Below are 14,223 nucleotides of genomic sequence, written 5' to 3' on the forward strand. Positions count from 1 at the left end.
ATTGGCATGAACATGATGAGCCAAAGGCACTGTTTCTGCGACATATGACTCCATTTAAATAATGAATACATAGTTTGCAAATTCCCTTAAGGCAAAAAAAAAAAAAGTGGGTCAGCAAAGGCTATCAAGAGAAGTTAAAGGAAATATTAACTTAAAAGTCAAGGTTTATAATGCTGTCAAAGGAGTAGGCCTGAGGATTTTTAAAAAATCAGTCTTCAGCAAAGATCAAAGCATTAATAAGGAAATAAAAGGTAAAATAAAAGTAGTTCAATAAGAAAAGCAAGAATTGACTGTAAAAATTAGAGACTAAAAGTTTAAGAAGGAACTGCAGATGCTGGAAAATCAAAGGTAGACAAAAATGCTGGAGAAACTCAGCGGGTGAGGCAGCATCTATGGAGCAAAGGAAATATGCGACGTTTCGGGCCGAGACCCTTCTTCAGTTCTTCTGCATAGATGCTGCCTCACCCGCTGAGTTTCTCCAGCATTTTTGTCTAACTTACAGACTAAAATGTTTGTTTTTTGCAAGACTGTAAAACCTTCTATAGATTAGTAAAATTAAAAAGATTAGCTGAAAGTGATGCGAGTCCCTTGCAGACTGAGATAGGAGAACTTATACAGGGGAATAAGGAAACGGCTGGGACACATAAAATCTTCCAGAAACATTGGAGGTCTACAGGTCCAGGATAAATTAAAGGGTAAAGGCCATTTGCAATGGTTAAAAAAAGTATTGCGGAAATTAAAGGAGATAAATGTCTAGGCCTCGATGACCTAGATCCAAAGATTTTGAGATGCTGGATGCACGACTTGTCATCTTCCAAAATTTCATAAACTCCTGAATAGATCACACACATTAAAAGGTGGTAACTATAAATATGCTACATTATTTATGAAAAGGAAGCAGAGGATGTCAGACCAGTTAGTCTAACATCTGTTAGAAAAAAATGATGCAATCTGTTTTCAAAGAAGACATAGGGTATTAGAAAATAGTAAATGAGGCACAGTCAATGTAGATTTATAAGGGCAAATCACATTTCATAAATCTATTGAAATGCTTTGAGGTTGTAACTAGTAGAATACAGAATGAACTAGTCGTTGGACTTTAAGAAGGTCTTTAAAAAGGTTATACATGATAATTTAAGACACAATTAGAGTGCATGGGATTGGGACTAATTTTGTGGTGTGGACTACGGGACTGGTTAATATTCAGAAAACAATGAGTATGGAACAGTTGGAAGGACGATGGTGATTCGTAGGGTACTGTAAGCATTATTTGGCATCTTGCCCAGCAAGGACATTGTGGGCCGAAGAGCATGTTCCTGCGCTGTACTATTCTATGTTGCTCTATTGATCTCACCCGCTCTCCACTCTGCACTGGACCACTTAGACAATAAAAACACTTATGTCAGGCTGTTGTTTATTGACTACAGCTCAGCATTCAATACCATCATCCCCTCCAAGCTGGTTATGCGAGGAGGTGTGGTGATTCGGAGCTCTCATCCAAACACAAGAACAAGTGTGTTAAAACATCTTTTGGAATTCGGAGGAGGCACATTTAAACATCTCTGTGTATTGCTGCGTCGTTGCAGAGACTTGTTTTAAAGTTTCTGCTTGTTTTTGGGATTGCGAGCAATCTTATCAACGAACTGTCGAGCTCCCACAACTGCTGGCAACCTGCCAGGAACTGCGGTTCACCAAAAGGGAAGAGAAAATCTTTCTGGACTTTAACACCTACGTCCAGAACAACCCCCCTTACTGCCTCGTCGGTGCTGTCCGGGCCGGTCTTGCTTTCATGTGGTGTGGGAGGTTTTCTGCACCTGCATCGTCTTGACCTCTTTCTGCGGCCTTGATATCAGGGGTTCCGCAGGAAGGAGCTGCGGCACGTTCTTTCCCTCCAGCGCCAGCTGATGATGTTGCTGAACCGGGAGGAGGTAGTTGACGGGCGCTAATGTGTCCAGCAGGATGGCCGCGATTTCACCATCTACTGGACATCGGAGCGCCCAAGGTGCCATTCCTGTAAGAAAGTGGGGCATATTCGGAGGAATTGCCCCAAACCCCGGGCGGAGGCCTCCGCTTCCGGTGCCACTAACCTCTCTTCCCCCCCCCTGTAGTTGAATCAGGGAACCCTGGGGTTGCGCAGAGGGAGTGGGGGGAGGGTCAAAAGGGGGGCAAGGTGGCAAAGAAGATTAAACACATAGGGAACAATACTCCCAGAGACAAGTACATTCCACCCATCCCATCACCTTGCATTAGGGAGTCTGCAAGCCTCACATTCCAGCCGGGGGCGGTGGGGATCGCGCGGGAGGAGGGGGTGCCGCAGAGGAAGGTTGCTCAGGTGACCCCAGAGTCTGTGAGCTCCTACCCATCGAAATCGAGAAGGAGGAATCTCTCTATGGAGGAGCGGAAGGGGGACGAACGGGGATCCTCCAGGGAGGAGGGGAGTACTGTGGTGGAGGAAGACTCCCGCCCTCTGGTTCGGGCCCCGGTCCCATGTTATGGAGGGGATTCTGGGGAGGATGGCGATGGGGACCTCTCGGGCGTTATGGAGCAGGAGATTCCTGTTGGGGAGGGAGTCCCACATCAGGCACCCGAGGAAGCCCAGGAGCAACACCACCCAGGATGAGGCGCAGAGAACGCCTCTGGATGTAGAGACTGTAGGCGGGGAAGGGGTTGGGGAAACTAGCCCTTCTCTCCCTCAGGACCTGGCTCCAGAGGGACTCCCTGAGTCTGGTGCACCAGAGTCCACTCTGGACCCAACTAGGGGAGAGAGGGATAGTCGCCCCCACTGTCGATGGTCTTGATTCCCCAGGTACATCGGCGGAAGGCCCCTCTGCCACTGGTCCCAGGGATGGGATTGAGGTGGAGGAGAGACCATCGGGTGGGGCAGAGGCAACCGCCGCACAGCGTGAGCTGGGAGTATCGGGCACTAAGGTTGTGTCCGGGGATGGGGATGGTGTCTCCACCTGCAGTGAGCAGGTGGAAGGGGACTCCTCGGACAATGAGGCCTGTGAACTTACCATCAAGGGCTCACAGTCTCGACCAGCCCCGACGCGAGGTTCGATCGCTCGGCGCGGGGGAGCTGACAACCCCCCAATGCAGGAGCTGAACGCCTCGACGCGGACGACCCGAACTCCGCTGGCTACGGGAGTCAAGACCATCCCGTCAACGGAGTGCTCGGAGACCCCGACCGAGGAAGATAAAAAGGAAGGACTTGAACTATATTTCACCTTCCATCAGTGAGGAATGTGTAGGAGTAACTGTGGTGGATGTTCATGTTAAAATGTGTTTTTGAGTCTGTTGCTTTTAATTGTATGACTGACCTGGCCAGTGAAATTCCTTGTATGTTGCAAAACATACTTGGCGAATAAAATCTGATTCTGATCTGATTCTGATTCTGATTCGGATGTTCTCGCTCTCCCCGACGCCACTCCACTCATTCCAGTGGAGGAAATCCGCAAGTTCATCCAGGCCACCGATGGAGCCCAACATCAGCCCAGATTGGCCTCCCTCCGGTGGCCAAACCTACACGGGCTCACCAGCTCTCTGACCCTCATCCTCAGAAGGAGGGGGAAGGGCAAAGGGGTGAAGCGGAACGACCGGCGTCAGCTCAGGTCCTTCTTGGACGACCTGAAGAACGATGCCAAGACCAAGAGCAGTGTCGTTCACGTTGAGGGTAGAGATCAGTAGAGTGTCCCTTGTAGCCAGGGTCCAGAGGACAAGGAGCACCGCCACTCCACCTAGGGTCCGTAGGGGAAGGAGTGGCTCTGCTGTCAGTGACCGAAGGACCGGTGATGGGATCTAGGGAATGGGCAGGGCTGAAGATGTCCTGGTTGGGTTGCTCTTAGGCCTGACCAAGCTGGCCATCCGCGAGTCACGGTGCCAGGTAGAAGAGGGCTATGCCCGAGCCAGATGTTTTCCCTTTACCGGGGTTACGTCCGCGCCCGAGTGGTGTTGGAGAGGCTGGTGTTATCTGTAACATAGTTGTTTGTAATTTAATGTCTGAATAGTTTGGTGATTCTGTAATATGGTGGTGGGTATGTCACCACAGTTTTGGTATTTTTTGGCTTTTCTATCGTAAGAAAATTAAATAAATTATTATTTTTTGATACAAAAATAAAAGTCTGATTACCAAGCTCACGGAACTGGGTCTCTGCGCATCCCTCTGCAATTGGATCCTCGACTACCTCATCCACAGACCACATTATGTTCAAATTGGCAGAAATACTTCACCCTTCACCGTCTGAAGAAGGGTCTCGACCCGAAACGTCGCCTATTTCCTTTGCTCCGTAGATGCTGCCTCACCCAGCTGAATTTCTTCAGCATTTTTGTATACCTTCACCCTCATTAACAATCAGTGCGGGAGCACCTCAAAGCTGCATGCTCAGCCCCCTGCTCTACTCACTCTATATTCATGAATGTGTAGCCGGACTTAGTGCGAACTCCATTGTCAAGCTCGCCGACGACACCACCGTTGTGGGACGAATTACAGATGGTGATGAGTCAGAGTTTTAGAAGTGACATCGACCGATTGACCAAATGGTGCCAGCACAACAACCTGGCTCTCAATATCACTAAAACCAAAGAACTGATTGTGGACTTTGGAAGAGGAAGGATGAGGATCCTCAATCCTGTTTATATCAATGGGACGGTGGTGGAGAGAGTCAAAAATTCAAATTCCTGGGCCCAGCACACTGATGCAATTATAAGGAAAGCATATCAGCGTCTCTACTTCCTGAGAAGATTACGGAGATTACGGAGATTCGGTATGTCAAAGAGGATTCTCTTGAACTTCTACAGGTGCACAGTAGAGAGCATACTGACTGGTTGCATCATTGCCCGGTTCGGCAACTTGAACGTCCAGGAGTGGAAAAGACTGCAAAAAGTTGTGAACACTAGCCATCACCGGCTCTGACCTCCCTACCATCAAAGGTATTTATCGGAATCGCTGCCTCAAAAAGGCAGCCAACATCATCAGAGACCTACACCATCCTGGCCTCACACTCTGGCCTACCACTGCCATCAGGAAGAAGGTACACGAGCCTGAAAACTGTGACATCCAGGTTCAGGAACAGCTTCTTCCCTACAGCCATCAGGCTATTAAATACTACAACCTCATATAAGCTCTGAACTACAATAGACTATTATTATTATTATTATTGCACTATTTTGGGGGGTTTTGAGTATGTGTGGATATATATATAATATATTGGGAGTATGTGTATATATACACACTGAACTCTTTTCTCTCTTGTTTATCATATCATACTATGTTTACATATTCTGTTGTGCTGCAGCAAGTAAGAATTTCATTGTTCTATCTGGGACATATGACAATAAAACACTCTTGACTCTATTAGTGATTGCTCTCCAGCATCTCATAATCTGGAAGGCAATGATAAATTTGGATAAATTTGGATCAAGTGCAAAAAGGGCAAGTCCAAGTCCAAGCTTGCTGATGATACAAAACCATGTGGCAGTATAGGCAGTATAGATCAGAGAGTTACAAACAGAAAATGCTTGAAACACTCAACAGGTCAGGCAGCATCTGTGGAAAGAAAAAAACATTAACATTTCAGGTGCAGTTGAGGATAACTGATAATCCTTGATCTAAATAGGGTTCTTGCACTTGTTTTTGTTAAAAAGCTTAGTATGGAAAACAATTGTTCAAAATGTAAGCAGAGGGAGGCAGGTGGCAATGAGTATGGTTTGTTTCCATTATTTCCCCTGAAGACATGAAACTTGATGAGTTTTGCTGAGAGATGAGATTTGCATGTATTTTGAAATGCAAGGACTGATTAGGAATTGTCAGCATTACTTTGTGTGTGGGAAATTGTGTCATGTAGGGATTCTTGTCGTTTGTATTTCATGTTATTGGAAACCAATAATATGCTGCTCTGATTACTCTGTGATACAGCTACCTAATATTAAGCTTGACATTGAGTCAGATGTAGTATTTTGTTCTAGAGATCAGATTCCATGTAATGAAGGCAACAAGAAAATTACCTACCTATAAGTGATCGATTGAATTTGCTGGTTGGAATATCTGAGAAGGAATCCATTGCTTCAGTCACCCTACAGATTGAAACAGGTACAATATACTTACAGGAGAAACAATGTACAAACTAAAATATAAATATAAATATTATTCACATCTTAAAATTCAAGAACAATGTAGAGGCATTATAATGTTGACTTTCATCTTAACATTACACTTAGAATGTTAATGGGGCAGGAAAGATTAAGAAAGGACATATTTGGAGCAAATGGTTGGAGGCACCACTTGAAATGTAGGTATGCTTTTCCAATAACTAGAAGACAGAGTGGTGCTCCATATTATTCTAGCTGATGAGTATGTATGATAGCAAATCTCCACCACACCCAGTGAAACCCGATAGGAAGTAAACCTAGCACACAGCTGGAGATGGGAACTTGAGAAAAACATAATCAAAACATTCATTGATGCTGTGCCCAATATAACAGGCAGCGTGCTCAGGAATATTCTGCTGTAAATCACCACCACCATCAGCTGCATTCAAAAAGATTCCTAAATCCAAGCCTGCCCCCCAAAGAGTTATGATGGGACCTCCATCTCTCTTCTGTGCTAAATGAGTTCTTTGTGCATTTGAGACACACTTTCCAAATTTTTCTCACACCATACTCTCACTGTGTCGTGCAGTCAGTATAAACAATCCTTTTTTTGTATGTGCAGCCTTAATGATATCCTAAAAGTCCTTTTTTTCTTAATTGTTGTACATGAGGTAAGGAATATGCAATTAGAAATTAGCTCTGAATCTTTTCATTTCCTATAAAAAGATTATGTAAATGATTCATAATTGCCCAGAACAATCCATAAATGTCATCTAAGTACCTTTTCAGTGGTGATGGAATTTTAATCATCACTTTCAAGACAATTTTGTCTTCTTAATAACTTCCTACAACGGTATCTAGTATAACATTGTCCCCAAGCTCTGGAATCATTTACAAAGGGCAGACTTTCTCCCCAAAGATTTTGGTGAATCAGGTTACCTTCCCTTAAAGGAAGACTTTTATTATGCACTTATCTACCAATATACTCAAAGCAGGAAACAGGAGCAGTCAGATTTACCAGCATATCAGTGCTGTCACAGCTACCACAATTAGCATCAATTTGCACACACTTATCCAGTAATTGTAATTTACTTTTAATTATTACATATATTTTTGGGCCCATGAGGTTGGAGCAAACAGATATTATACATCATAACGTCAGGCTGATGCGTCAATAACGAGCTTAATGAAAGCTCTCTGATGGACCAATCAACACTAAATTACCTTCCTGTGCTTCAAAATGTGATGACCTGAACAGGTGAGATAAACTTTCATAGTATAAACTGCATATTAACTGATAAAACATTAGACTGAGAAAAATGCAGGTGCTACAAAGTAGCAATTACAAAGTTTATGATTTCCATATTCTTCATTAGTTTCAGAATAGTTCATAAAAAGGCTATATCGGTCATTGGAGATGAACAAATAGTAATATGTTACTTCTTTCACGCTAAATGCCTGGGTGCAATCTAAGAAGATAAGAAGCTGGAGTAGGTTTTACAGCCCTTCAAGCCTCTAGTATTTGATAAGGTTTGTGCCTAGTCCACTTTCCCACATGATTCTCATATCTCATACCACACAGAGTCATACTGCAAGGAAACAGGTCCTCGGCCAGCTTAGCCATGCCAACCAAGAAATCCCATCGGAGCTAGTCCCATTTGCCTGCATTTTGTTCATATCGCTCAAACCTTTCCAATCCATACAGGGTCGGAAATCCTGGGGGGTACAGAGGGGACACGTTCCCCCCATTCTTTGAGAGGCGAGGGACAATCCCCCCCATGTTTTGTCATCCGGACTTTATCAGCCGCTTTCTAAGGGCTGAATCGGCCCATTCGCGGGGCCTTTCAGCACCTGTCGCGGTTTAAAATCAAACTGCTGCATCGAGACGATCAAGGCTCCCGATGGTGAAGCCTCCGCCGGCTGATGAAAGACCCGTGAACAGGCCGATTCAAGCCCACGGCCGAAGCCTCGCATGCATCTCGCTCTCTCCTCCAGCCCAGCGCACAGCTTGACTCAGGGGTGATTCAGTACAGCGTGGAGTCGGCGCCCGATGAGCAGAGGGAACCGGGACCGGGTCACCGCCGCTGCTAGCAGGTACACAGAGAGAGAGAGAGAGAGGCCACTCGGTCTGCGCGTTGCTGCTGCCTCACAGCTCCATGGACACTGGTTTAGATCCTGACTCCGGCCGCTGTCTGTACGGAGTCTTTTTCTCCCCATTCGCACCTTGTCTGATGTTGATCTCACCCTTGCTGCTGAACCGACTGAGCACCAGCACCGAGTGCTCACTCCACCACCTCTCTCGCTTAAGTTTATTTTGACAGTGGGTCTCCACAGGGCCCAAGGCTGAAGCCTGCGAAGCCTCGCGTGTGTGTGTATGAGTGTGCGCATGCGTGCGCAGCCGCCAAGAAATTGTGTCCCACCGACCGGTCCCCCCCAGGTTTTGATAGCGATTTCCGTACCTGAATCCATGTACCTGTCCAAGTGTCTTTTAAATATTATGATTGTACCTGCCACAACTACCTCCTCTGGTAGTTCATTCCATACAACCAGCACCCTTTGATTAGAACAGGGCTGAACTCTCACTCATTGAGCGTGAGATTCACGCATTTAACAAAATTCTCACGCTGATCACAGAATTTCGCACCCTCACATTTTAAATAAATAAATAAACAAAGTCACGAAGAATTCAATTAACTGAAGGCTTCCAGCTCTTCTCCACACTTACCAATGAGAATAGTTTTCTGTCGGCGGGTTTCCCGTAAAGAAAGACCAATTTGATTTGCTTAAGCCCATCGCACACTATTTAAAATGGCACGGTAGACAAAAATGCCGGAGAAACTCAGCGGGTGAGGCAGCATCTATGGAGCGAAGGAATAGGCGACAGTTCGGGTCGAGACCCTTCTTCAGACTCAAGCATTTCTCCAGCATTTTTGTCCGCAGCTCCACAACGTGTAGTTTCATCTAAACTAAGCTACACATTCCCATGCAGATGGTGTGATAGGTGGTCCCAGCACCGACTCCTGGCTGGAGCACTGCTCACACCTCCCACCCTCACCTCCGGCGGCTCTGTGTCCGTTGGCCGCTCTGTCCATACCCCATGGAGTTTTAACCCCGGCCCGGAGCCAGGAGCGGACCAGGTGAGTGGGGGCGTCGGTGCCACCTCCGGAGCTGCGGGGATGAATCTCGGGCTAAGGCTCTGCTCCCGGAGCCCCGAGCCACTGTCCCTCGCCTCTCCCTGACCCCAGCTGGCCTCAGAGCACCTGGGCTGGCCCGCATTCCCGGCGGGGGGGGGGGGGGGGGGGGAGAGACGGGGGGGGGAGAGACGGGGAGGGAGAGAGGGAAACGCTCCCCGGACATCGCCAACCGCTTATTCCGGGTATTGTCGCCGCTAAACTGGCAGACACTCTCACACACAACCTAGCACACTCTGACACACACCCTTACACACACACACACACTGGCACACTACAGGTTTAAAGGGATATGGGCCAAATGCGGATAAATGGGACTAGTTTAGATGGGGCATCTTGATCTGCATGGACAAGTTGGGATGAAGGGCCTGTTTCCATGCTGAAAGACTATGACATATTGTAGAAAGGGTGCAATTGCTCTGGAGAGGATCCAGGGGCGATTTATGAAGATGTTGACAGGGCTGGAATTTTTTTTTCACTTTGAAGAAAGATTTGATAACTGGGATTGCATTCTCTGCAGCAACGGAGGTGAAGAAAATACTTAGTTGAGGTGAATAATATTATGAGCTGTTTCACTTAACAAAGAGTGCAGGAAGGAACTGCAGGTGCTGGTTTAAACTGAAAATAGACACAAAAAGCTGGAATAACTCAGCGGGACAGGTAGCATCTCTGGAGAGAAAGAATGTGTGATGTTTTGGGTCGAGACCTTCAGACTTAAGAGGTTGAAAACCAGCCATAAAACACAATGACTGGAGATGTGTGTTATCCAACTAAGGGCAGAAATCAGAATCATGTGTTCATCTTTATTGACATGACACCATAATAAATATATTACAGAAAAAATAATTTAATATGGTGGCGCAGCGGTAGAGTTGCTGCCTTGCAGCGCCACAGATCCAAATTTGATCCTGACTACGGGTTCTGTCAGTACAGAATTTGAACATTCTCCCTATGACCACATGGGTGTTCTCCAGATATTCCGGTTTCTCCCACATCCGAAATATGTGCAGGTTTGTAGGTTAATTGGCTTCTGTAAATTGTTCCTGGCGTGTAGGTACGATTAATAAGTACAATTAGTAATCCAATTTTAAGCATAAATGTTGCATTCAAGTGTAGCTTAAGGCTCGCTACAGTATGCACCAGATTGCACAATTTCAAGTTGAAAAATGCAAAACCTCCCTACCATGGGAGGGGGCCCCCCTCCCACACCCTTCCCCCCTCGGTCACTACGCTCCCTTGCAATTTCTCACTCTCAACTCTCACCCAATGTTGACAGCCCTGTGATTGAAAAAATTGCCCTCAGGCTCCCATTAAATCTTCTCCCCACTTACCTTAAAGCTATGTCCCCGGTTCTTGATTCCCCTACCCTGGATAAAAGTCTGTGTATTCACTCTATCAATTCCCCTCATAATTTTAAATAACTCTCTATGATTACCCCTTGGCCACCTGCCTCCAAGGAAAAAAGTCCTAGCTTGCCCAATCTTTCTCTGTTGCTCAAGCCCTTAAGTACCGGCAACATCCTCATAAATCATCGCTGTACCCTCGCCACTTAATAACATCTTTCCTACAGCAGGGTGACCACAACTGAACACAAGATTCTAAATACAGCCTCACCAATGTGCTATGCATTTGTAGCAGAATGTGCCAACTTGTATACTCAATGTCCTGACTGATGAAGATCAATGTACCAAATGTCTTTTGAACCACCCAATCTACCTGTGACACAACTTTCAACAAACAATGTAATCGAACTCCTAAGCCCCTCTGCTATAGAGGACCCTACCATTCACTGTGAAGATCCTGCCCTGGTTTGCCTTCCCAAAACGCACTTATCTGCATTAAAGCCCATTAATCATTCCTCAGTCACATGCCCAGCTGAGGACCGAGCAAGTCTTCAGATCTAGGTCCTGCTGTAATTTTTGATAACTCATTTCACAGTCCATGATACCAGCTACTTTAGTGTCATCTCCAAGCTTACTTATCATACCTTGCATATTTTAATCTAAATTGTCAATATAAACCACAAACAGCAATGGGCCGAGCACCGATACCTCAGGCACACCACTAGCCACAGGCCACCAGTTGAAATCAGCCCAACTATTCCTGAGTAAAAAACAAAATGGCTTTTGGATAGGCACATGGAAGTGCAGGGAATAGAGGGAAATGGATCATGTACGGGCAGATGAGATCAGTTTAACTTGGCCTCATGTCAAGCACAATCACAAACATTGTGGGCACAAGAGTCCGTTCATGTGCTGCACTGTTTTATGTTCTATAGCCATCAGGCTCTTGAAGACTAAATTACATTAACCTCGGCAATTATGGACTTGGTTCCTTTTTTTCACTGGAATGATGGTACTTAATTTAATGATTTTATTTTGAATATTTTATTTACCTGCGCTTATTCTGTCTATGAGCCTGTTAAGCTGCTGCAAGTAAGAATTTCAATGTTTCATTATCGATACATATGCCAATCAAACACTCCTGACCCTTGAATATTAGTGAAGAAAAAGTTTTAAAAGTTTTAAAATAAATATTTTCACTATCAATGACCTTAACAAGAACTGTCTAATCAAATGCATATAATTTAGGATATGCATATTTTTGAAGGGAAGAGTCAAGTTTTATTGTCATATGTCCCGATAAGGAACAATGAAATTCTTACTAGCAGCAGCTCAACAGATATGTAAACATGATCATCATCATCATCATCATTGAAAACATCAACGGGCACGGTGCCTTACAATGCTATGTACGATACTGATCGCAACTTTTACAGAAGTGTGGATGGCCGTTGGCTCGCTAGGAGCTCATCCGCCCTTTGACAGGTCTTGTTTTTGGTCCTGCTGGAGGTCCATAGCCCCCTCCTCACCTGGCAAACCAGGTGGGGGAGACGGTTTAGTCACCGACTATCTGACCATGGAGCAAGTAGCACGGGACCCATGGCGGGGGGAACTCCCCCCAACCTGACCTAAACATAGTACGCGGTAAACACCATAATAAACAATTAAAAGGTTCAGCATATACTTGTATAAAAAACAAACAAACAATCATAATGCAAAGACAAAAAAAATGCCCCAATTCTATGTAGTTCGGAGTTTATTTAGAGGTTGTAGTGTTTAATAGTTTGATGGTTGTAGGGAAGAGGTTGTTCCTGAACTTGGACATTACAGTTTTCATACCTCCTTCCTGATGGCTGGAGAGAAATGAGGGCATGGCCTGGGTGGTGTGGGTCTCAAATGATGCTGGCTGCGTTTTTGAGGCAGCAACTCTTGTAGGTTCCTTGAATGCTCAGGAACACCGGTCACCACCTCAGGGATGTCATCTGGCCCCTCTGAATCAGTAGCTCTTGGTGGATTTTGGGCCACCTCGTTTTGTGTGTCTCTGGGCATGTACTTTTTGACACTCGATACATTTCTCTTATAGATTACACTTTCTGGAGACTTGACCATTTAGGAGTCACCTTGTGATGATGGATCCCTGTGATTCTCATGTACTCAGCAATCGTCTCGGGAACAAACTGTGGCCCGTTGTCAGAATACAACGTAATAGGCAACCCGTGTCTGGCGAAGATCTCTGCTAATGCCTGCCCAGACTTTTCTGCTGTAGTTGACTTCATCACTGCATACTCGTAGTACCTGCTATAGTAGTCTACCCACTACCATAATTGATTCACCTATTGGAAGTGGTCCAAGAAAGTCAACAGCTACGTCAACCCATGGTCCTGTTGGCAACTTTGTACTCCTAATTGGTTCTGGTGGGTTGCTCCTGCTTGTGATTTGGCATCTGTGACAGGTCTTGACTAATTTTTCGGCATCTTTCTCACAACCTGGCCACTACACTCCGCAAATTCTGTTTGGTACCGACGATGCCTAAATGTCCTTCATGAGCTAATGACACAATCCTTGTTCGTAGTGTCTGCAGGATCTCCAATCTGCTACCTCTCAGCACACACTGACCAATTACACAAAATTCATCTTGTATGGGAACATATGCTTTTGTAAGGGCATTGATCCCATTGCCCACTGTGAATACGCTCTCTGATATCTTTGAGTTCAGGATCATGTTCTGATTCCCTTTCAACTTCCTTCGTTGTCACGGCTCCTGGCATTGACTGAATTGCGACGAATCGCACAAGGTTCTCTGCTTCCATATCTAACATGAATGTTGCTCTCAGCTGTTCATCCTTCAACAGTCTCCACAGCGGGTTCGCGATGTTTGCTTTCCCAGCAATGTGGACTACTTTGTACTTCTACTGTTGGAGTCTCAGCACCCAACATTCTATTCTGGCACATGGCTTAGACCTTGTCGAGTAGATCGCTTCCAGCGGCTTGTGATCTGTAACAAGTTCAAATTCAATGTCGTACAAGTAAGCATGGAACCTTTCACAGGCCCACACTAGTCCCAGTGCTTCTTTCTCTGTTTGAGAATACTTTCTCTCCACGCTGGTTAGCGATCTACTGGCAAATGCTATGATTCTGGGTCCATCTGCATGTGTCTCTACCAGCACTACTCATAAGCTGACCGGACTAACATCTGCTATGATTTTTGTTGGTGCAGCTGAATCATAATATCCAAGGGTTTCTGCACTCATTAGACACTGTTTCAGTGCTTTGAACGCCTCTCTCTCTTCACTACCAAACTGGAATGGTACATCTTTTCTGGTCAACTTTCTCAGCGGATCTGCCAGTGTAGTAAAATTTGGAATAGATTTTGCACAATAATTGACCAGTCCTAGAAAACGCCTCATCTCGGTTGCATTCTGAGGTTCACGTGCATCTGCAACAGCTTTCACTTTAGCCTTGGCCGGGTTCAGCACCTTCACATGTGAGTCTGTGTCCCATGAAATCCATCTCAGAGACTCCATACTTGCACTTGAATTCATTCACAGTGAGTCCTGCTTCTTGAAGTTTAGTCAACACTAGCTTCAACCTCCTGTCATGCTCTT

The 14,223-nt window shown here is 45.5% G+C and overlaps 1 protein-coding gene across 7 annotated transcripts in view; it reads right to left on the reverse strand.

Annotated features, from left to right (window-relative positions):
- clip4 (CAP-Gly domain containing linker protein family member 4) overlaps positions 1 to 14,223 on the reverse strand; it is a 253,766-nt gene that overhangs the window by 37,714 nt on the left and 201,829 nt on the right. For 5 of the 7 annotated variants that reach the window (XM_033025474.1, XM_033025478.1, XM_033025476.1 and 2 more), the window contains one exon: positions 6,005 to 6,069. The exons of the other annotated variants lie outside the window; for them this stretch is intronic. In XM_033025474.1, coding sequence (XP_032881365.1) covers positions 6,005 to 6,069 — 65 coding nt within the window. The remainder of the gene's footprint in view (positions 1 to 6,004; positions 6,070 to 14,223) is intronic. 7 annotated transcript variants of the gene reach the window in all.

The sequence above is a fragment of the Amblyraja radiata genome, chromosome 8 (assembly GCF_010909765.2).
Source record: "Amblyraja radiata isolate CabotCenter1 chromosome 8, sAmbRad1.1.pri, whole genome shotgun sequence".
Classification (NCBI taxonomy): domain Eukaryota; kingdom Metazoa; phylum Chordata; class Chondrichthyes; order Rajiformes; family Rajidae; genus Amblyraja; species Amblyraja radiata.